Here is a 20,880-nt window from a genome sequence, read left to right as displayed (position 1 = left end):
GTATCATATATCACATTTAAACCCCCCTAAATTCCACTTGATTGATTTGTTATGAACTCTTTATATCTTCTCAGACATAATGTACTTGTTATGCTCTAGTGAGAGGAGTAAAGGAAGGAAAAAAAGAGGCTGACGGTCGGGTGGTGTATATATTGGAACGCACCCCAATCCAAATGGTGACAGTCTAAACTGGGAAAAGCCCATTGGAGGTTATTCACCACGTGGTTAAACCTACTCTTCTGAATCAAAATGCATAATTCATAATATTGGCAATTTATCCATGTTTTTATGGTGGATATTAAACTTGTAAACATTCATAAAAATGTTTATTTATTTATTTAAAAAAAGAGCAGAGTAATGCTGCTTTCAGAGCCTACATTCCCGTGAAAAGATGCAAATAAAATAGAGGAAACCATCTCAGACTTTATTAAAGCTGCTGTTCATTTTACATACATATTTACATATGTACACGGATATATCTCATTATAATATATTTATATCAACACCATACTCAGTAGATACAATAGGAAAATAAAGACAGTGGTTGCTGCAATGTGCTGCATAAAAAGAAACAAAAATAGAACCCTTCTCGTCTCCCCGGCCTCCGAGTCAAGAAGTACAAATTATTCAATAACTTTATTGAGTGATCATGATAGAACGTTTAGTGCCCGTGTCAGCTTTATGGGGGCAGAAAATAAACTCTCACAGAATACAACAGTGGCTGGTAAAAAAGACTTGCCTTGTTCAGGGCTTTGACGCGAGAGGACTATGAAGATCATGCCACAAAGAGAGATGATGCACAGACTCATGATCCGCTTCACAATGTACATGCTCTCGAGGGAAACAATGTGAGGTATAGAGGACACATCTGTACAAGTGTAATTGCCCACTGACATGGATCCACACACAATGCCAGCCTCAGTTTACTCTCTGGTTTATAATTAAGCTTCCTTTTTCTGGAGAAAACCCGTTCCTTTCACAGGAGGACATGCGTATAAAAGTGCTTTTCAGCAAAAAGCTCAAATCAGGGTCGAATTGAACAAAACCACAGTGATGAACGAATGCAACCCATTTATTAAGTAATAAAAGGGCGGGCTGGTTTTTAGTGTAACAGCATGCTGCACTTTTTCTGTTTTTAACAACAGTCACACATTCGACACTGAAAATGGAAAAAGGAAGAGATTGCTTTACAGTGCGCCTCGTGGATACAGTAGAAATCTAGGGGTATCAAAAACACCTTTGAAAAACCACGTAAGAAAAAAGGTGTCATTCAATGTTCAGAATAGCACAGGTTCTTTGTCTGTGTGTGTGTGTGTGTGTGTGTGTGTGTGTGTGTGTGTGTGTGTGTGTGTGTGTGTGTGTGTGTGTGTGTGTGTGTGTGTGTGTGTGTGTGTGTGTGTGTGTGTGTGTGTGTGTGTGTGTGTGTGTCACAGCAGCTGGTTGTCAGAGATGTGTCATCAACCTGTATCCTGGTTCCCACCACAGTGCCATATTAGCCTACTCAAAACGTGATGCACCTTGTTATTCAATTGCCTTGCTACATCATCACAACACATTTCGCTGCGGGGCCTGTGGTGCACACACATTTAGAAAAGTCTCCGGGTTAGCCCTGCTTGAGGAGAGGTGGCTGCTGTCACATGCCTGAGTGGGGCTGGGAGCAGAGGGAGGGACAAAGCTGCTTTTGTTACTGCAGTGCAAACCAAACATAGGCCATGACACACAAACTGGACTTGTGTGCAGAGTATTGAGACTTTTCTGTCCGAGGAGTCCCTCAAATGGTTATTAATGCACTTTTCCCAGTGAGAAAATAACCCAGCAGGTAAAAGCACGAGTAATTCAGCTGAAATATCCTAATGTGTAGCTCTGATCCAGCTGCGGCTAAATAGCCAGTTCGAGTTGTTTTTTGAAGTGCACACACATATGCAAGAATGCACACACACACACACACTCACAAACAAAGACATGTAGAAGACACACAGGTATGCAGTCACACCTGCCTGCCCACACACCTCCCTGAGAGGTAGACCCAGAGCAGTGCAGAGGCCAGTGAGACAATCTCCCTTGGAAAAAGAAAAGAGGTTTTAAAAGTTGTTGCCGCTCTGTTAAGTGATCAGTGTAGCTGCATGACATCTGCCCACCGGGTGGCGCTGTGGCTGACATTCACCAAGTGATGAAGTTAATACGGTGAAACCAGGGAAGCTCTTATCGACGACATGGGGGGGAATACAGCATTCTTGAATATTTGACACCCTTTGCCCGCCAGACATTATGACCTCACGTACAACGAGGTGACCAGACTTCCAGTAAGACGGCCTGAAGGTGGGACCTGCTCCACCGTGCAGCTTGTTGCAGCCAGCTGCCAGTTTTCACAGTGTGCGATTAATGTCTGACACGAAAGCATGGTGTGAAAGCCGGTCTGATAGCATCTATACCTGTCGCTGATTCACACAAGAATCTATCGCTATGCTGTGATGGAGTTCATTGTAGCGCAGATATTTTTAAATCTGCCCACTTTAATGCTCCATAACCAAATGGGTTGAATAATAGACTGAAGACTTTTATCTGTAGTCTACAGTGATGTTCTTTTTAAAGAAGGCCTGACGTGACTGTATGATGTGAAACTACTTCTCCCTGATGTTATTCCAATTATCTGCCACTGTGAAGCTTTCATGTTAATAACTGTAAAGGAGAAATAATCTAAAATGAGAAAGTAATACTGTAAGAAAGAGGGGCGTTGATGACTCAGCTAAAACACTGGCGACACCCGCAGATTCAGAGATGATTGATTTATAGTTGGATCCTCAAACTGTGACGTGGATGGTCTCTGATTCGATTCGTCCTCCTGTCAGGGTCTGATTTAGGGCTTTTTGTTGTAAATCCACATGGCCATTGTTCTGTGATGGATCCAGGTCAGGGTTTGATGTCGGAGAAGCTGGTGTATGTCTCGCTGCAGCTGGAGGAAGTGCTGATGTTCCCAGAGACGCTGCCATCTGCTGGACAAACAAGAGGAAGCTGAGATGTGGGCAGGGACGCAGCATGACTCAGTGTCCAAAGGGCTAATACAGCAGGAACATACCTGAGCTGCTGAGCGACTGAGAGGACTTCGACTCTGAGATGAGGCTGAGGAGGTTTGCTGCGGCGACCCAGCCCTCCTTGCTGCTGCGGAGGTTCTTCACAAACCTGCAGAGGATCGAACACAAAGGAAATGTAAATATATGATCATATAGCGTCCTTTTGTTGGCATTATCATTATTCAAGGCCTTCAGAGAAGAACTTTACCACTGTTCCTCCTCTCCTTCTCTGATCAGCTCCACCATGTCTCCACTCTTGACTGACAGCTCTTGAGGTCCCGCCTTCTCGCAGTCTGCAAACACTGTGTACTTTCCTGGAGCCTGAAGGGTAAAAGAGAGTCAGTCAGAGGTGGCAAACATCCGAAAAGTATTAGGACACCACATGCTGTATTCAAATGTGTTCCGGCTCACCAGCTTCTTCCCTACGTCGTCCTCGGGGTCAGAGTTCATGGGGTCCTCGCTGCTGGAGTACCCATCATTCTCTTCTGAGGCGTCCACCGAGAGAGACGCCTTGTTCCAGCCTGTGAGAGGGAACACAGGTCAGCAGGTTTACAGGCAGAGGAGGTGGGATAATGAGAGGTGATTGGATGAATCGCTATCACACACACACACACACACACACACACTAACTTCATGTGGCATGGAAATGCTTCTTGGGTCACTAATCAGATGACTCAAAAACATGCAAAATGATCCAGATTTATTCTGTAAGAGGTTTTTCTGACAAATCATCACACACACACACACACACACACACACACACACACATGCGCGCGTGCACACACACACACACACACACGAGAAGATAGCGGAGACAGCAGATAGATCCCAGTAAAAATCTAATCAAAGTATCACGATCCAAAAAAAGGCACGATTTTAATCACCTCGTAATTTAACGGCTGCTCTGACGGCCAGTGCCGAAAAGTAAGTCTCATTATTTAATAAACGCCACACAACCAGAACCCAGAACACCCAATAGTAGAAGAGAGAGTGATTGATTTGAGGTAGAGTAATATTTGCAAAAATACATTTAGCACTGAATTGAGTCTTAAAATCGTATATTTCACACCGAAAGTAGATTTAGAAATGTATATAATGCCAATTGGAAGATCATAAGATTCAATGGAAGGCTAAACGAAAGGAAAAGTGGATATTTTGCGACACTTTACCTCAAAATCAATCATCACCCCAAACCACGGCAAACACCTACAGTGGCTGATCCTCAGAGCGACCTGTACCTCGCCGCTTGCTCTGTAACAGACTAGAGGCACTCATCCACCTGACCCTGCTCAGAGAGACATGAGGAGCCGGCTCTAGACGGAGACAGTGACAGCGAGACAGTGAGACGGCTGGGGGAGATACCAGGAGAAAGGACTCCACCCTCTTCGATGTTAGTAAACCATTCACCCACTGCCATGTGTTAAGTGACCCTGATGATAAAAGGTACAAGACTAATCATTCAGTGATGATGATGATGATGATGATGATGATGATGATGATGATGATGATGATGATGACCTGTGAACAAATATATACCGTACTTTTCGGACTATAAAGCTTATAAGCCGCAGCAGCTAAATTGTCCGTCTGCCTTGCTCTCGTTCTGTCTCTCGGTTCCACTTTTACTTTGGCGCGCTACCCGTCTCACTCTTTTCCGGCCTCCAGCTGTTCCTCCTGGAGCCCGCCGCTTAAAGGTGGCGGGCGCGGACCGGTCATAGAGCCCATAGAGTTAAAGGTGGTTAATTTTACCTGTAAAATCCATAGATTTAGGAGGTTCCCTAGTGGCCGTTAGCTGTACAAACAAAATGGGGGAAAAAGTCGCGGTTTATAGTCCGAAAAGTACGGTATATGTTTGTCACAGAGCATCTGCAGGTTTCAGAAAGCCAAAGAAAGAAATGTGGAGATATTTCAGTGGTGTACATTTGAGCAAAACAGTAACATATTGGACTGGATTGGCAACTAGTGCAAATGAAATCTATCATGATACAAATACAACTGGGAGTAGCACTTTCAAGACCTGCAGATAGTCTGTTCTAATGCCACACATTTCTCTCTGCACAAGAAGAACAGGTTCTACTGCTGGATTATCGATGAGTTTCTTCCTTCTATGTGAGACACAGATGAAATGTACATAATGAGAACACACAGAGTGGCGCACGCTTCAGTGGTGAGGGATGGGAGGATGAACGATGGCCTCGAGAATTAAATGGGCTCCGATTACGGGACAACAATATACCTTTGAACCCAAACGGTGTGGGGTCCAAGGGGCGTTTGGAGCCGTGCTCGGGGCTCATGGCCGAGCCTGGCCACACAGGCAGAGAAAATAAAGATAGGGAAGAAGAAGAAGAAGAAGATGAAGAAGAAGAAGAAGAAAAATAAGAGAAAGGTGAGAAATCGATCCGCCGGAAAGCAAGACTAACCCTGACCTTTTTAATTATTATATCATGTGTCTAGAGCTGTGGCAATGTTAGACTTCACCACAAGGGGGCAGTGTCTACAACATACCTCACAGACAAATGTACTGCGTTGAGCTCTAGATTAGATCAGACAGAGGGCAATCATTGATTTCAAATAATAACACAGCAGTATATGTACTGTATTAAATATAGAACGTATGCTAACTACATTGGTTGTAGGGAAAGGACCATCTATACTTATTTTCTTAATTTGAGGTTGTTCTTTTAGCGCATATGATTTACATTTTGTATTCATCAATGAAATAATGCAAGAATAACAAGCCTGACTCTTTAATATAAACAAGTCTAAGCCTTGTGTGCCTGTTTTAAAACCTCCTAAAGTCCACTGACGTTACCTTTGGGACTCTTGAGAGTGCTGAAGCCTTGCAAAGTAAAACGCTTTTTAGCCACTGCAGACCTGTCAGTGGTGGGACTGGTCACTGGGTCATCTGGAAACAATGGTTTGAAATGGAGAGCGGGAGGAAACGAAAAGAGAGTGTGTTGCAAACATTGAAAAATCAATAGAGGCAGAGAGACAGAAGGAGGATCCATGACGATGAAGGTGATGAAGAAAAGTAGATCAGTGGGAGTTCACCGCAGGAGCATTTCATAGTTGAATTATGAAACTCTTTTCACGTCCGTGTGTGAGGATATCAGACATTCACCTTTGTGCTTGGGTGAAGAAGAGGAGTCGGACGTCGCGTTCGGCTCCGCCTTCTTCTCCTCGGTCTTCTTCTGGCTTTTCGAACCACTACTACGAAAGGGACTGGGGGGAAAAAGAAGACGTCCAAATAAATAAAAAGCATTTTAACGAGGCTTCTTACGTGTGTGCAGCACATGGAACACTGACCTGAGGGAGATGGAGGAGTTGTTGCTGGCGGGACTCTGGAAAGCCGAGTCGGAGCTCTTCTGCTGACTGGCATCTGAAACATTGACTTGAGTTGAAAGCAGGTATGTATTACAGAAAGCAGAGAAGAAGAAATGCAAACAGGCGTGTGTGACTGTGTGTTTTCACGATACCTCTGCAGGCTTTGAGCTGCTGCGTCAGAACTTTGCGGATCTCGTTCACCCACGATGTTTTAATCTCTGGTGTTGGAGCCTAGACGAGACAAATAAACTGCATTTACAAAAACTGATGGGGTTGAATCTCCATTTATCAAAGCAGCAAGAATGAGTGGGTTTACCTGGACTATAAAAACTTCGTCTCTGGAGTTACACCAGATCTCAAACTTCTTGTTGTCTCCTTTAGCGTTCTCTGTGAAGCCCAACGCACTCATCTAAAGGGTTGAATGAAAGCACAAAGTCAGTCTTAACCTTTCACTACAGGGCACAAATATACTTAATATAATGTTATTGATATTGGCGTACACTGAGGGAGTGTTTGAAGCTGTACGACGGAGCCTTCTCGTAGCCCTCCCCGTTCTCCTCCCTCCTCTTGCAGAACAGCAGGGCCTTCTGGTGCAGGAACAGGTGCCGCTGCATGGGCTTAAACCGGGCCAGATCTTTGACCTTGGCGTGACCTTTCTTATGCTCCGTCCACACGCTGAAGGAGCCCTGCATCATCAGGCGACCCAGATCTGACAGGTTACCCTGAGAGGGAAGAGAAAGCAGGTATTAATGAGGATCGGGGGACATTCATGTAAGATTTGAGGTGTAGTCATTTCTCTGACCTCGTATCCCGTGATGGCGATGAGGTGCATGGAGTCGTTCACAGCCTTCAGGATCCCCAGGATGGAGGAGAGAGCTTCCTGCAGGTCATCACAGCCATCACACCCCTTACTGTACTTCAACAACTCCTGTAAGCACAAACAAAGCTTCAGTTACAGTCTGAAATAAACACTTAGATGTACAGCAGTGCACGGAGACCGCTCACCTTTAGCAGGAGCTGGTACTTGGTGATTCTCTGGACAGGTTTAAGGAGGTAGGAGTCCAAACCAAGTTTATGTTCCAGCTTCTTCTGGCACTCCTGGTTCACAAAACAAGGAAGATATTTAGAGCAGTGCTTCTCACTGGTGGTCCGTGAGCGCCCCCTAGTGGTCCGTGAGTATATTGGTAACATTTCACATTAATTAATTAATTTCAGTTTTCCGCACTCTCGCGGGAATATCTCCGCAATGGAGCGAGGTTAAGTTTCACTTTCGATTGCATGATATAGCCCCGCGCAACACCTTCGTCACACATGTTGCCACTTGTTTGTACCATTTTCAGGCGATTTGTAATCTGTTCTCGAATAACGATGTGTTTTTTTTATATTTGTGGAATTAGGTGGTCCGCGAGTGTTTTTTATTGGTGGTCCTTGGTATAAAAAAGTTTGAGAAACACTGATTTAGAGTGCATTGGTCTTGTAAGCCAGAGGGAAAGGAAGCTACAGTTTGAGGTGAATGGTAATACCTGGAAGAAGGCACAGTCGGAGCACTGTCTCCACAAACTCTCAGAGCGAGGTTTATTCTGACAGTACGCCTCGTAGATCTGCAGGTCCTTCATCTGCACACAGACATGGAGTTATGGAATTGATTTGACTTTGAAAGAGTGTTTAATTGATCAGGAGAGGTAGCTTACCCTCTCTAAAAAGCAGCGGCCCACTAGCTCTGGGCAGTCAGTGTACGCTTCCAGTTCCTTTAGAAACGTCCTGAAGACAAACAGCATGAAGCAAAGTGTTAAAGTTTAGTTTGTGTTGAGATTTATTTCCATTCACTTTCTCGCAGGGAGTTGGATTGATCCCACTTTCATATTAGCTTAGCATGAAGACTGGGGGAAAGCGCACCTCTTGTGAAACTGGTAGATTTCAGACATGTTTCCAAACAGAACGACCCTCTTGCTCAGCAGCGTGCTGGGGATGAGGTGAGCCATGGCTGGGTTCTCCATCTCCGCTGCATAGCCCTGGAGGTAAATGTCACCCACGTCAGATCAATGGATTTGCTGATATTTAGGATATATGCATGTACTGAAGTGACGTGACGAACACTCACCTCCAGCACGCACAGCAGCTCCTCCACATAAGCTCTCTCCGTCTCCAGAAGCTCATTCATCACGTGGCTGCAACACAGAAATACACAATAAAAACGTAGTTATTTTCTTAACAGTTGATTTCTACTACTATTTTATTTATATATAATCAATGAATGTATGTTTGATTCCTCTCTTTCCACCCTTAAACCCTTACCGCCGAAGTACTGCCAGGTTTTCCTCTTCTTCTGAGAGAGACACATGTCTAGTGCCACCGTTGTGTATGGGAGACTCCACCTGGACACACACACACACACACACACACACACACACACACACGTATTAATATGGTTCACACCTTTTGATCTTTTTAAAAGAACAATGACCTCTCATGGATGATCCAAAACTAAGACAAATGTTTTAATGTTGCGTGTCTTTGACAGTATTTACCCTTTTACAGATGGCATTATCAGCCGAGTATCTCCTCTCTTTTCTCTGTTGATCTGAAGGAAAGGGACAAAACAATTAGCTATTAGAAGAGCAGAGATTTAAAATATAAGTCTTCTTTAATTATATCGGTCTATCTAACGACCCAGGCTTACTGGGAGAGGAGAGTGGGGACTTGACTTCAGGTCTGGGAGCGACTGGCTGGACGGGTCTGGTCTGTTTGGCGGCGAGCTTCTTCAGGCTGACGCGTCTCTTCTCAAACATCTCCTGGACCGAGCTCTGCTTCTGGAACACCTTCTCTACCTGATCCTGATGGAGACCAGACACAGACGTTACAGATCATTCACTAAAACCGTGACGGGTAAACATTCCTGCCCACTGCAATAACTCGATAACAAATCACCTCTGGCTGGCAGAGAACTCTCTGCTCCACTTAACATCACACTGTACAGTTTACATTCATATTCAATTTGATATTGAATAATCAATTTCTTGCACAATTAATGTACATATACTGTAATATCCTGCATTATATTTTGTAACTGGAAATGTGTATTTCCACATGTATATTTTTTTACTTTTTAATGCCATTTTATTTCTACTTCAGAAATATTTTGGATTGTTTATTTCCAGTGTCTTTATTTCTCTTATGTACATTGCCTTGTTTTTTTTCCTGCTGCAACGCAAACATTTACCAAATTGGGATCAATAAAGAATCTATCTCTCTATCTATCTATCCGTCCATCTATCTATACGTCTGTCTGTCTGTCTGTCTATCTATCTATCTATCTATCTATCTATCTATCCGTCCATCTATCTATACGTCTGTCTGTCTATCTATCCGTCCGTCTATATATCTGTCTGTCTATCTATCCGTCCGTCCATCTGTCTATCTATCTATCCGTCTGTCTATCTATCTATCCATCCATCCATCCATCCGTCCGTCCATCTGTCTATCTATCTATCTATCCGTCCGTCCATCTGTCTGTCTGTCTATCCGTCTATCTATCTATACGTCTGTCTGTCTGTATGTCTGTCTGTCTATTTATCTATCCATCCATCCGTCCATCTATCTATACGTCTGTCTATCTATCCATCTATCTATCTATCTATACGTCTGTCTGTCTGTCTGTCTGTCTATCTATCCATCCATCCATCCATCTATCCGTCCGTCCGTCTATCTATCTATCTATCTATCTATCCGTCTATCTATCTATACATCTATCTGTCTGTCTATCTATCTATCTATCTATCTATATTACAGTAAATTCACTAAAAGGTAAACTCATTATAATTGTGCGTGTAAAATCCTCTTCCTACGGACCCTGAGCTGAGAGGTGATCACCGCCTCGTACTGGCAGCAGATGGCGCTGCGGTCGGTGAGCGTGTGCAGCGACCCGGTGTCCAGGTACCGCTCCAGCTCCTGTAAAGCCGCCTCAGCTCCATCTTGAGACTGACAGCGGTCCACAGGCTGGCTGGCCAACAGGAAGATGCCCTCCTCACACCACCGAGACGCCTGGGAGCAAGAGTATTATAGAAATTAATGACCCTGAAGTCTGGCAAACGTTTCTCAATAATAATAACGTTTCGTTTATTTGTTTATAGCGTCGTGGACAGTCCCCATTGATCAACTGTAAATGGGGCAGCTTTAGCAAACATGGCTAATTTCCAGCTGTTGTCCCCCGGCCAGATCACAATACATCAACAGCATTAGTTACAAAGAAAGGACGAAAGACAAGTAGATAGAGGCGAAAGGATAAATCATACACCAGGTGCACTTCGGTATAAAAGCACCAATTAAATGTGGATGTTGCTAATAAAAAGCTAATCTAAAAAGACGTGTCTTTAGCTGTTGTTTATAAAAGTCCTTCTTGTATCACTTAACAACATGTACCTTCTCCAGAGCGTGGTGCAGCTCCATGGCTCTGAGCAGGAGGCTCTTCTTGCTCCTCAGGGTGGAGCTGATCTCCTCACACACTCCTCTCAGCTCGATGCACTTGGGCCTGATGGAGTCCTCGGCATAGTGGGAGTTTTCTATCAGCCGGTCACCTTCACCGGCCAGGGACAATGCGCGGTCCAGTGCGTCCTTTATAAACACATGATCAGAATATACTTTAGGATACAGGGACAACATCGGTGGACGATCAATCCATCACAGCCTTCACATGTCCTCTAAGCAGAGTGGAGTGTTCAGTACTTAATGCTGCACGGAGGGGGACATTTACTGTAGGCGTAATTGCAAAGTAGGTCGTTAACACCTATATCAGTTTTTTCTTTCCACATAAGAAAATGTACCATGTGCTAAAAATGCAAAGCAGCATCTTTAAATTGTTTTATTTTTATAAATACGTGATATTATGAAACATCAGAAGGTGCTAAAAATGAATGGTTACATCATACAGTAGCTGTGGTTGAAACGAAAAGGCTATTATATTTTAGTCCAATCCACACGCCCACACAGGTGCCACCTCTACATTTCACAGTCTTCCACACAGCTATTCCCAGAGAGGGGGATAAAGCAGAGCATATCATTGATTATATAATCAGCCGTATGGCTTAAAGGATGCTTCAAAGGTAAAAGTGTTGAGCTTGTGTTTTCTGTCCCACGTGAGCTGCATTATGACATGAGTTGTGTGTGAGTGTGTGACTGTGTGTGTGTGTGTCTTACACAGGCTTTGTCCTCATGTCCGCTGAGCTCTCGGAGGACGTGCTCAGCGTGGGCGGGGCTTACACTGACTTCAGAGAAACCAGACAACCGCTCCGATGTCACGTCGAGCTGAGTGCGCACCTACAGACACGCACATGTTATAAGAGCACACATTTCCTGACTTGTTTCTGCAAAACTACACGTCCCATAAATCCACTCACTTCACGGAAGTGCTTCTCGAAGTGGCGCAGCTGCAAGCACTGCTCCAGCTTGGTGCGGTGACGCTCCCAGAAGTCATCGAAGGCTTTTTCTGTTTCATCCAGCTGGCCCAGGAGTCTGAGGGGAAAGAGGGAGGATTTCATGATGCGTTCAGGGACCACTTCTTTATCTATGTATGTTTCCATTCATCTCTTCCTCTACCTCTGTACAGTGGCTAAGTTCTCCAGTTCATCATAGGTCATGTTGTATTCAGGGTCCGTGTGCAGAGGCTCGTTTATACACTCCAGCAGGCGCCCCCCTTGAGACAGCGCCACCTGTAGGTCCTCCTAGAAATCAAACAAATTATATTTTGTAACACTTCTGCAACAAACAAAATCACCCCAAATATATATATATACATGAAAATTAACAAAATCAGAGAAAGAAGGAAAACAAAGAGGGTTGGTTGACATGTAAATCTGACCTTCATTTCGTCCTTCTTCTGAGAGTGTGTGTACAGCAGGGCGGTGGTGGCCTCGGTATCGTTGGGTAATTCTGTCTCTGCGAGCTCAGTGCCAAACGCCTGCAGAGTCTGCGCTGTGGTCTTCACCATCAGAGCGAAGGCCTCGATTGCCTGTGGACGAGACATTCAGGTGCCGATAAATACAGGTTTAAGTCTCTGATTGACACCCAGCCTGCTCGCTTTAGGCTTTTGATCTTCTATACATTTATATATTATTTTAAAAAGGTGTGTGTGTGTGTGTGTGTGTGTGTGTGTGTGTGTGTGTGTGTGTGTGTGTGTGTGTGTGTGTGTGTGTGTACGTACAGTGCGGTGTGAGATCCAGCTTTCATGGGAGTACTCTTGCGTTCCTCCCAGCTCTGTGGTCAGTTGTCCCGGGTCGATATAGGCATGGAGCTCAGTCACTGAACTCAGCATCACCACCTTAAAGAAAACACACAATGCACGGACCATGAGGCACGGTATGTCCTCGTAAATCAAAAAAAAGAAAAGAAGCAAAGACAGACGTGTCACACCTTCATTTTGAACTCATCCCTGTTGTACTTGAACAGGAAGTCTGACAGAGTCCTCTGGAACAAAGTCGTCGGACGCAACACCAGAACCAAGTCTAAGTTCCCTGGAAATGAACCCTGAGAGAGAAAAATGAGAGGGGGAAGAGTTTTAGTAATCTATTCATATGTATGTCTTTTCATTTTATAGAAAATGATGTGGTATGTGGAGTGACATGCATCCATTAATATTTTGGAATCAGGTCTTCACTGCTAGTAGCCACAGATGCCATATCTGATTTGATTGATAGTGGGTTATTTATGTTTCTGCAGCAGAGGTATACAGTAAGCCCACTTGTGTAGCAGCTCCCTCTGCTGCAATCCTGAACATCCACTCAATCGGCTACAAATCTTCACAGTTGTTCCCTTGTTGCACTTTCCATCTTTCAATCTGTCACGACAAGGTAAACGAGTCCTGTGGTCTAGGGAGTAACCGCCAACCCCGTCTCTCCGCCTCCACACATTAACAGGTTAAGAGCGGGGAATTGCCTTCACACAGACAACAGCCCAAGAGGCCACTCGGCTGAAAGGCGGTACGGTTATTAGTCTTCCTCTAAAACCCTGGGTGAATTGCTCCACCCCGTTAGGCATCATAAATCGATGTAGGGTGACATGTGCACACACACACACACACACACACACACACACACACACACACACACACACACACACACACACACACACACACACACACACACACACACACACACACACACACACACACACACACACACACACACACACACACACACACACACACACACACACACACACACACACACCACACACACACACACACACACACACACACACACACACACACACACACACACACACACACACACACACACACACACACACACACACACACACACACACACACACACACACACACACACACACACACACACACGCTGATGAAAGACCTAGGTTTTTGTAAAATTCATCGTTTTTCATCATCTCCAATTTCCTTCCAAACTGACAGCATATTTTAGATTACACCACATGAGCTCTCATTATCACCTGCAGTTTTAAACGTTAGTTAAGATTAAAATGTAACTAATAAGTAGAATAATCATAATTTAGCCTTTTCGAAATATTAAATGTCTTGTCATTCCACCAATAACACACCACACAAATCACAACGAGCAATACGCCTGTAATCGGAATCAATTTAATTCAATAAACCCTGAGAGGTCGTGGTTTAATTCGTGCCTCTGCATTACCATGATAATACACAATCTGCTCAGTGCATCCCCCCCGACAGATGAACACAGACATGCTGCTGAGCGCACACACACACACACACACACACACACACACACACACACACTTCTCACAGATGAAAAGAAGCACACATAAATAAATGATTAGGGATTAGAATATCATTTTCTGTTGACCAGGGTGATTTATATTCTTCCAGGGAGGCATGTCCACTAATGACATCCATATTGTTCTCCTGGGAGTTGGGTAGCGCCCGCATCAAACCCAATAGTCAAACCCGCTCTGCTTATATGCCTGCTTTTGGACATGAAAGTGTCACATTATGACAAAGAGAAAGACAAAGGCTGCAAACGGCTTTCAATCGTAAAAACCCAAGCCTTCTTCTTGCACCAGGTGAAAGAGCCGTCTCTCTTACAACCCTGCAGCAATGTTGTTCATGCTTCAATGACCGCATATTTATTTATCTAAATCGCAAAGACAGGCTGCAACAGAATCCTCATTTAAGTGCAAAAGCATGTGGATTCAACCGTGTTTCCTAAAATAAAACTAAAATATTTAATAAGAACATCACAATTAAGTGTTGCTTATTCCATGGTGGCTATAAACAAGTGGTCCGAGTCCATCCAAGATTACAGGCACACGGTGAGCATCTGTGCGTGTGCCATACAATAATCTGTTTACATGACAATACTGGCCAGTCCTTTTTTTCTCTTTTTTTTATTCTGGAAAGGAATCAGCCAATGGCAGCGGGCGACCTTGAGCAGCCTTGATCAGCAGTACGCCTCACGGGAAGACGAACGACCTTCTTTCTCCAGTAAGGCTGTGTGTTTCATTGGCTGGTGGACAAAGCAGGCGGTGCCCAAAGAAGACTTCCACGCCTGGGGATAAAGGTGTGGGGTCTGAGGAGGAGAGCACCACCTGCTCTGCATGCCTTCAGGTTATCAATCAATCAATCAATGTTTATTTATATAGCCCAATATCACAAATGTTATAGGTTATAACGCTGCCTTCTATCATGGACACAGTCCTGCTCAAGGAAACCGGCAAAGAATCTATGTTTTTGAATGGGACTTATATTAAAGGGGACATGTATTATTCTCCTTTTCAGGTTCATACTTGTATTTAAGTCAAGACTACTAACCTTCTGTCACTTTCAGCCAAATCTGCTGTTATTGGTCAGAATAGGAAATCTGCTTACATGCAAATTAACTACCTGTCTCTCAATATAGGGTTTAATTGGGAAGGAAAGGGTGTTATTTTATCTTAGCGTTATAATTATATATATTTTTTACACTTCACTAGTTTTATTGTCATCAAGTAAAAACATTGGGCTTAAATAGGCCAGCTAGGGTTCTTGTGAATAATAATTAGATATTTTATTTGCAGAATCAAATTATATTTCTCTTGTTTTTATTTCTTTAAAACAGAGAGACAATCCCCGATTGGTTCCCTGCTATCAGTGCAGCCCAGAGTCCATCAACGTGCCTTTCAAAGACATGGACTGAGCCAATAGACTGGAATAGGATAATAAACCTGGAATGGTCCATTATTATTGGCGGGGGAGTGTGGTCACTGTGCAGCTGAGTGTGTGTGTGTGTGTGTGTGTGAGTGTATGTGTGTGTGTGTGCAGGTTAAAGTGACTTGGTGGAGTCATTATGAAGGAAGGAGCTTCATAATGGTTTATTGTTACAGTGGGGATAGTTTCTCAGAGAGATCATTAGATTTGATTATAATCAGTGTGTGATTAGCATATATTAGCATACATCTGCATATATTGGACATGCTTAGGGGTGTAATACAAGAAAAGCATCTTAACAACAGATGTGCAGGGTGTGGTGAGCTGGTTAATTATGGTTCGAAGAGGGTATAGAGGACACTTTAGGAGCAGTGGCGGCCGGCCCATAGGGGCGCCGTCCCCCTCTTCCTACATGTTTGATTGTCATTAAATATTAAAATAAATTAAGAAATATATTAAATTAAATTAAAAATTAAAAATTAAAAAAATATAAATATTTTTTTTTTTAATGAACAAGGTAAATATTATATAGTTGGTATCAGTAAAATGTATAATCTACAATAAAATCTCGTTTAAAATTGTGTTACGATGTCTAAAGTTACTGATAAGTCACATGTTTCCTGGCTGGCCGCAGCGTGTATCGTTACCCTCTCTCGTCCGGGCGGTAGAAAGGAGCCCTCAGCCAGAGCAGCCGCAGCCAACAAGCTGACTGTTGCTATCTGTAAACTATGCCGCCGAAACATAATATCAGCCAATCAGCGTCGTCAGATCTGATGCTCAAAGGGCGCCCTGTCAGCGCCCTGGCCTGTGTGTCTGTGAGTTGTTTGGACTCGTATCCAAGGTGACGCTACAGTATAGTCGAGGATGGCTGCGTCTGCAGGTGAGACTGCGGTGTGGATCGCCGGAGCTGTAGATTAACATTGACATGCTTATTGTAGTTGTAGGGCAATGCCTGTAGCACCATGGAGCCTGTGTGTGGGCTGGACCTGTGTTTACAGGAAAGGAGTGAGCAGAGGGTGGAGTTGTCGATTCTTGTTCAGTTTTCATCTTCCTCACCCTCTCAAACTTTGAGTTGTGCGCGCTAAAGAGACGCGCTACCATGGAAACCAAACAATGGTGTAGCTGTATTAAAGTCCGAGTGGAAACAGTCGTGAGTAAATCTGATTTTGTCAGAAATCGGGAGAAATATGACCCCGGGAGGAAACCGGGAGAGGGCAATGAAATCGGGAGTCTCCCGCGAAAATCGGGAGGGTTGGCAAGTATGACACGCACGCACGCACACACACACACACACACACACACTCGTATTTAGCCTCCTGATTTGAAATGGGAATTAAATCATGTGAGTGTTCCCAAAGCACCAGTGTTCTGCAGTTTCTGTGGGTCTACTGTACTGTTGCACAATTTATGAAGATTCATAGCTAACCACACTGAAGATTATGGATGATCTCTTATATATATTTGTACGCCTCAATTTGTCCTCCCCCCCCCTCTAACATCATCAGAAGTCATAATTTAAGGGATCATTTCTCAAAAATGTCTTCCGGGGGAGGATCCCCCCCGGACCGCCCTAGTACGGTTTGGTCCCTATTTCCATAGCCCCACCAAATATATGTTCCACCAGCCGCCACTGTTTAGGAGGCTGTTGGAGGGAGTTTAAACTCAAATATATCACAAAGGCAGCCTCACCCTGACCACACTTTATTTTGGGACCAGTTTCCTTTTTTTATTTTATGAATCTTTCATACTAAGGGTGTCAGAGAGCAGCAACTTTGATTCTCAAGTCTGTCCGATGTAAATCAACTTCTCCACTGCTCAGACTCGCTGACGATTTACTTTCCTGTTCACAATTCTCTTTCCTCTGTTCCTCTTTCCCCGGATCCCTCCTCTGTCCCTCGATGCTGCTTCTTCAATTCAGGGGGTCAAAGCTTCACACTGCTCAAGAAAAAATAGGCTACGAGGCTAACGGCACCGTTACTGAATCAGACTAAGGGCTCACACAGTTTGGATGTCCACGTGAAACAGGACTGCATCTCATCCCACACACACACTGTGTTCACACGTTGTGAGACTCCACCACCCACTAGCATAATAATACGCTATTTTTAACCCCCACCCTGCTGCTTCATATCAACATGTTCTACCGTACAGGAAACACACATACATAATGTACAGTTTGTACAAGCTAGCAAACTGAAGAGTAACACATCCAATACTCTAAGTGGTGCCAAATCACACACACACACACACACACACACACACACACACACACACACACACACACACACACACACACACACACACACACACACACACACACACACACACACACACACACACACACACACACACACACACACACACACACACACACACACACACACACACACACACACACACACACACACACACACACACACACACACACACACACACACACACACACACACACACACACAATATCTGTGTTTAAACGAGCATTACCAGTAGACTGATGCACACACACCAAAACAGCCATTTGTAGTCATCAGTTGTACATCATCAGCAAAAGACGCACACAAACAAAGACACACTCACCGCGATGCGGAGCAGGGTAGCCCTGACGGCAGCCCATCGGTCCAGTCGCCTGTCGATAACCAGGATGAAACCCACTCCTGATGCTGCAACGCTGCGGGAGAGAACAGGGTTATTACACAAGAGAAAACACTTCTTATATATGTGTGCGTTTGCATGCAGGTGTGTATCTAGCCTTTAACAGTTGTTCCACAAGTCAAGGAGAGGATTGAGGAATATCAATCGAGCGTTATCCTTATATCCTTATCACATAATAGCATATATCAAATTATATAAAACGACTAGATTTCACTGGTCTTCATGAGAGCAGGATATATTATTTGGGTATTAAAAAGCAACGCTGCAAAAGGTTATATCTTTTTTATTTTTTGGCACAACTGTCTGTCGCAATCATCTGTCGGTGATGATTATGAGAGACCCTTGTGATTACCATGGCAACCTTGGCTCTTTGATGATGTGTGTGTGTATGTGAAAATCTTGCCATTCATTCCACAGGCACTGCCATATGTAGCAACCTCATTAAGCTAGTGTGTGTGTGTGTGTGTGTGTGTGTGTGTGTGTGTGTGTGTGTGTGTGTGTGTGTGTGTGTGTGTGTGTGTGTGTGTGTGTGTGTGTGTGTGTGTGTGTGTGTGTGTGTGTGTGAATGCAGTATTTCCAGCACAGGTTCTGCTGGACAAATTGGCATGCATCCTGACACCTAAACACACAAGTAAAACGCATACACACACACACACACACACACACACAGTAGGGCCAACACTGCTGAGTTGGTCCATCTGGTCATTATTATTAGCCAAATGTCATCGTCACACACAGATATATTCAGTCAAATGTACACACTACACTACCCAGAGAACGCTGCGGCATCAAATCCTCAATCCATCTCTACTGGAAAAAATATTCAAAACCATATGAATGGAGCCGGCGGAGGAAAATCTTGGCATTCAACGACAAAAATCCCTTAATATCCCATTGTTAGCATCCAATAGTAATCCATTCCTCCTCAATGGTATTCCCTTGTTGTGAGTGTCATATTCCTGCATCCACAATCATTTGTTTGCAGCTTGCGGATGGAAAGAGGTGACCGCTCACATCCTTAAAGAGCATCTCCCTCCTCCTTCCCCTTCTCCCTCTGCTCCTCCACCACCTGCCTCTCATCCTCAGCCAATCAAAACCCAGCCCTGCGTCTTGCTGTTCTGCCACAGCCAATCGGAGTGCAGTGTGCAGCCGATTGGCAGCAGGGTGCAAATAGCTCGTGGGGAGAAAGGGAGGGGACTCAGAGGGAGGGGGGTGGGATATGAAAGGTGATGAGCCACAAAAAAAAAAGGCTGCCATGACACACACACACACACACACACACACACACACACACACACACACACACACACACACACACACACACACACACACACACACACACACACACACACACACACACACACACACACACTAGTAGATTTGTGTATAAGTGCATACATCTCCATCCATTCTCCTCCTCTTAATGATGTGTGTGTATGCATGAGTGTGTGTGTGAGAGGAGTGCAGCGCTCAGCAGTAACGGAGAGGTTAAAGGAAGGGGAGGGAGAGGGAGGGGGAATAAAGGAGAAAGGGCACGGAGAAGAAAAGACATGGATAGGATGATTTGAGTTCAATTATAATGAACTGATGGTGTTAGATAAACCAACATCTAAATGATTGTATTGGATTATTGTGGTAGTTTTTTTCGAACAAAAATCCATCAGATTTTAAGCGGGAGATTTTTCTTCCTGTTTGCAAATCATAAATGTTTTATTCCCTGGTCTTCCATTCTGAAAAATGTTCTCCTGCAGTCGTCCATTCTTTCTTTTTTTATTTATTTCCTGGCGCTCTCCTTGTGGCAGCAGGCGGTTAGCATTGTGCTGACATCTCTTGGCTCCATGAGGTATTGCACCTGCACACATTGGCCAGATTTTCCTCACTGTTTGTGTGTTGTGAAACCCAATTAGGCTGCATAAAATATGGTGTGTGTTAGCGTGTGTGTGTGTGTGTGTGTGTGTGTTAGCGTGTGTGTGTGTGTTAGCGTGTGTGTGTTAGCGTGTGTGTGTGTGTGTGTGTGTTAGCGTGTGTGTGTGTGTGCGCGCGCGCGTGTGCGAGCGTGCGATGCTAACCTGGGGACGCTGCTGAGGTAGCCGAGGACATTTTTGACTTCCTCCTCCTCCAGCTCGCTGAAGTCTGGGAACTCTGGCAGGACGATGATGGGGTTGCCATTCGTCCCGCGGCCCCCTGGAGACGCAAAGGTCAGGGAGACAGAAACAGACAGGTTCATATTGAAGGTAGCTCCCAATTAAGATCAAACAAGTGAAAAATATTGCATTTATTGCCCTTTTTTGTAGCTGTATCATTAGTTTAGAAACACGGGCGTTAGTCTCTCTGAATTGTTTTGTTTTCATGGATTTTAACGTCTGTAAAATCCCAAATAGGTGTCCTGGAACTTATTAAAAATCACTTCTGACCATACAAAGACAAAATAATCAAATCAAAAGGGCCTCACACACATTATAGAGGCCTTCTCTATCGTTGGTGGGTCAAGTTGCAAAGCAGATCATCGCGTCGATGAATTATTCACATGCCGTCACTCGCCAGGCATTTTCGTCATGGTAACCCAACACAGCCCTAAGTGTGTGTTTCTGTGTGTTTGCATACGCTTTTCTATGTGAGCGGTTGCTTGTGGGAAGATTTAAATTAAAAGTTTTC

The 20,880-nt window shown here is 44.2% G+C and overlaps 1 protein-coding gene across 3 annotated transcripts in view; it reads right to left on the bottom strand.

Annotated features, from left to right (window-relative positions):
• Window positions 1-403: 403 nt before the first annotated feature.
• The window catches only part of mcf2la (mcf.2 cell line derived transforming sequence-like a), a 43,126-nt gene continuing 22,649 nt past the window's right edge, over window positions 404-20,880 (bottom strand). Inside the window, exons 4-34 of one of the 3 annotated variants that reach the window (XM_071205523.1) lie at window positions 20,295-20,409; window positions 18,151-18,241; window positions 12,801-12,914; window positions 12,592-12,708; window positions 12,250-12,399; window positions 11,988-12,112; window positions 11,789-11,903; window positions 11,589-11,708; window positions 10,815-11,006; window positions 10,245-10,436; window positions 9,076-9,229; window positions 8,924-8,976; window positions 8,691-8,770; window positions 8,497-8,563; window positions 8,292-8,407; window positions 8,087-8,156; window positions 7,919-8,011; window positions 7,401-7,493; window positions 7,198-7,323; window positions 6,896-7,117; window positions 6,712-6,804; window positions 6,548-6,626; window positions 6,378-6,450; window positions 6,193-6,293; window positions 5,875-5,976; window positions 5,308-5,373; window positions 4,310-4,384; window positions 3,483-3,592; window positions 3,280-3,392; window positions 3,077-3,180; window positions 404-2,990 (exon numbers count right to left, since the gene is read on the bottom strand). In XM_071205523.1, coding sequence (XP_071061624.1) covers window positions 2,911-2,990; window positions 3,077-3,180; window positions 3,280-3,392; window positions 3,483-3,592; window positions 4,310-4,384; window positions 5,308-5,373; window positions 5,875-5,976; window positions 6,193-6,293; window positions 6,378-6,450; window positions 6,548-6,626; window positions 6,712-6,804; window positions 6,896-7,117; window positions 7,198-7,323; window positions 7,401-7,493; window positions 7,919-8,011; window positions 8,087-8,156; window positions 8,292-8,407; window positions 8,497-8,563; window positions 8,691-8,770; window positions 8,924-8,976; window positions 9,076-9,229; window positions 10,245-10,436; window positions 10,815-11,006; window positions 11,589-11,708; window positions 11,789-11,903; window positions 11,988-12,112; window positions 12,250-12,399; window positions 12,592-12,708; window positions 12,801-12,914; window positions 18,151-18,241; window positions 20,295-20,409 — 3,401 coding nt within the window. In that variant the 3' untranslated portion in view covers window positions 404-2,910. Of the gene's footprint in view, window positions 2,994-3,076; window positions 3,181-3,279; window positions 3,393-3,482; window positions 3,593-4,309; window positions 4,385-5,307; window positions 5,374-5,874; window positions 5,977-6,192; window positions 6,294-6,377; window positions 6,463-6,547; window positions 6,627-6,711; window positions 6,805-6,895; window positions 7,118-7,197; window positions 7,324-7,400; window positions 7,494-7,918; window positions 8,012-8,086; window positions 8,157-8,291; window positions 8,408-8,496; window positions 8,564-8,690; window positions 8,771-8,923; window positions 8,977-9,075; window positions 9,230-10,244; window positions 10,437-10,814; window positions 11,007-11,588; window positions 11,709-11,788; window positions 11,904-11,987; window positions 12,113-12,249; window positions 12,400-12,591; window positions 12,709-12,800; window positions 12,915-18,150; window positions 18,242-20,294; window positions 20,410-20,880 lie in introns of all 3 variants that reach the window. The other 2 variants (XM_034101265.1, XM_034101273.1) reach the window with 2 other exon arrangements.

This window comes from Pseudochaenichthys georgianus, chromosome 2 (genome assembly GCF_902827115.2).
Source record: "Pseudochaenichthys georgianus chromosome 2, fPseGeo1.2, whole genome shotgun sequence".
NCBI classification, from domain to species: Eukaryota; Metazoa; Chordata; class Actinopteri; order Perciformes; family Channichthyidae; genus Pseudochaenichthys; species Pseudochaenichthys georgianus.
Note: the sequence above shows the minus strand (reverse complement) of the source record. Positions and strands in the feature narration are given on the sequence as shown.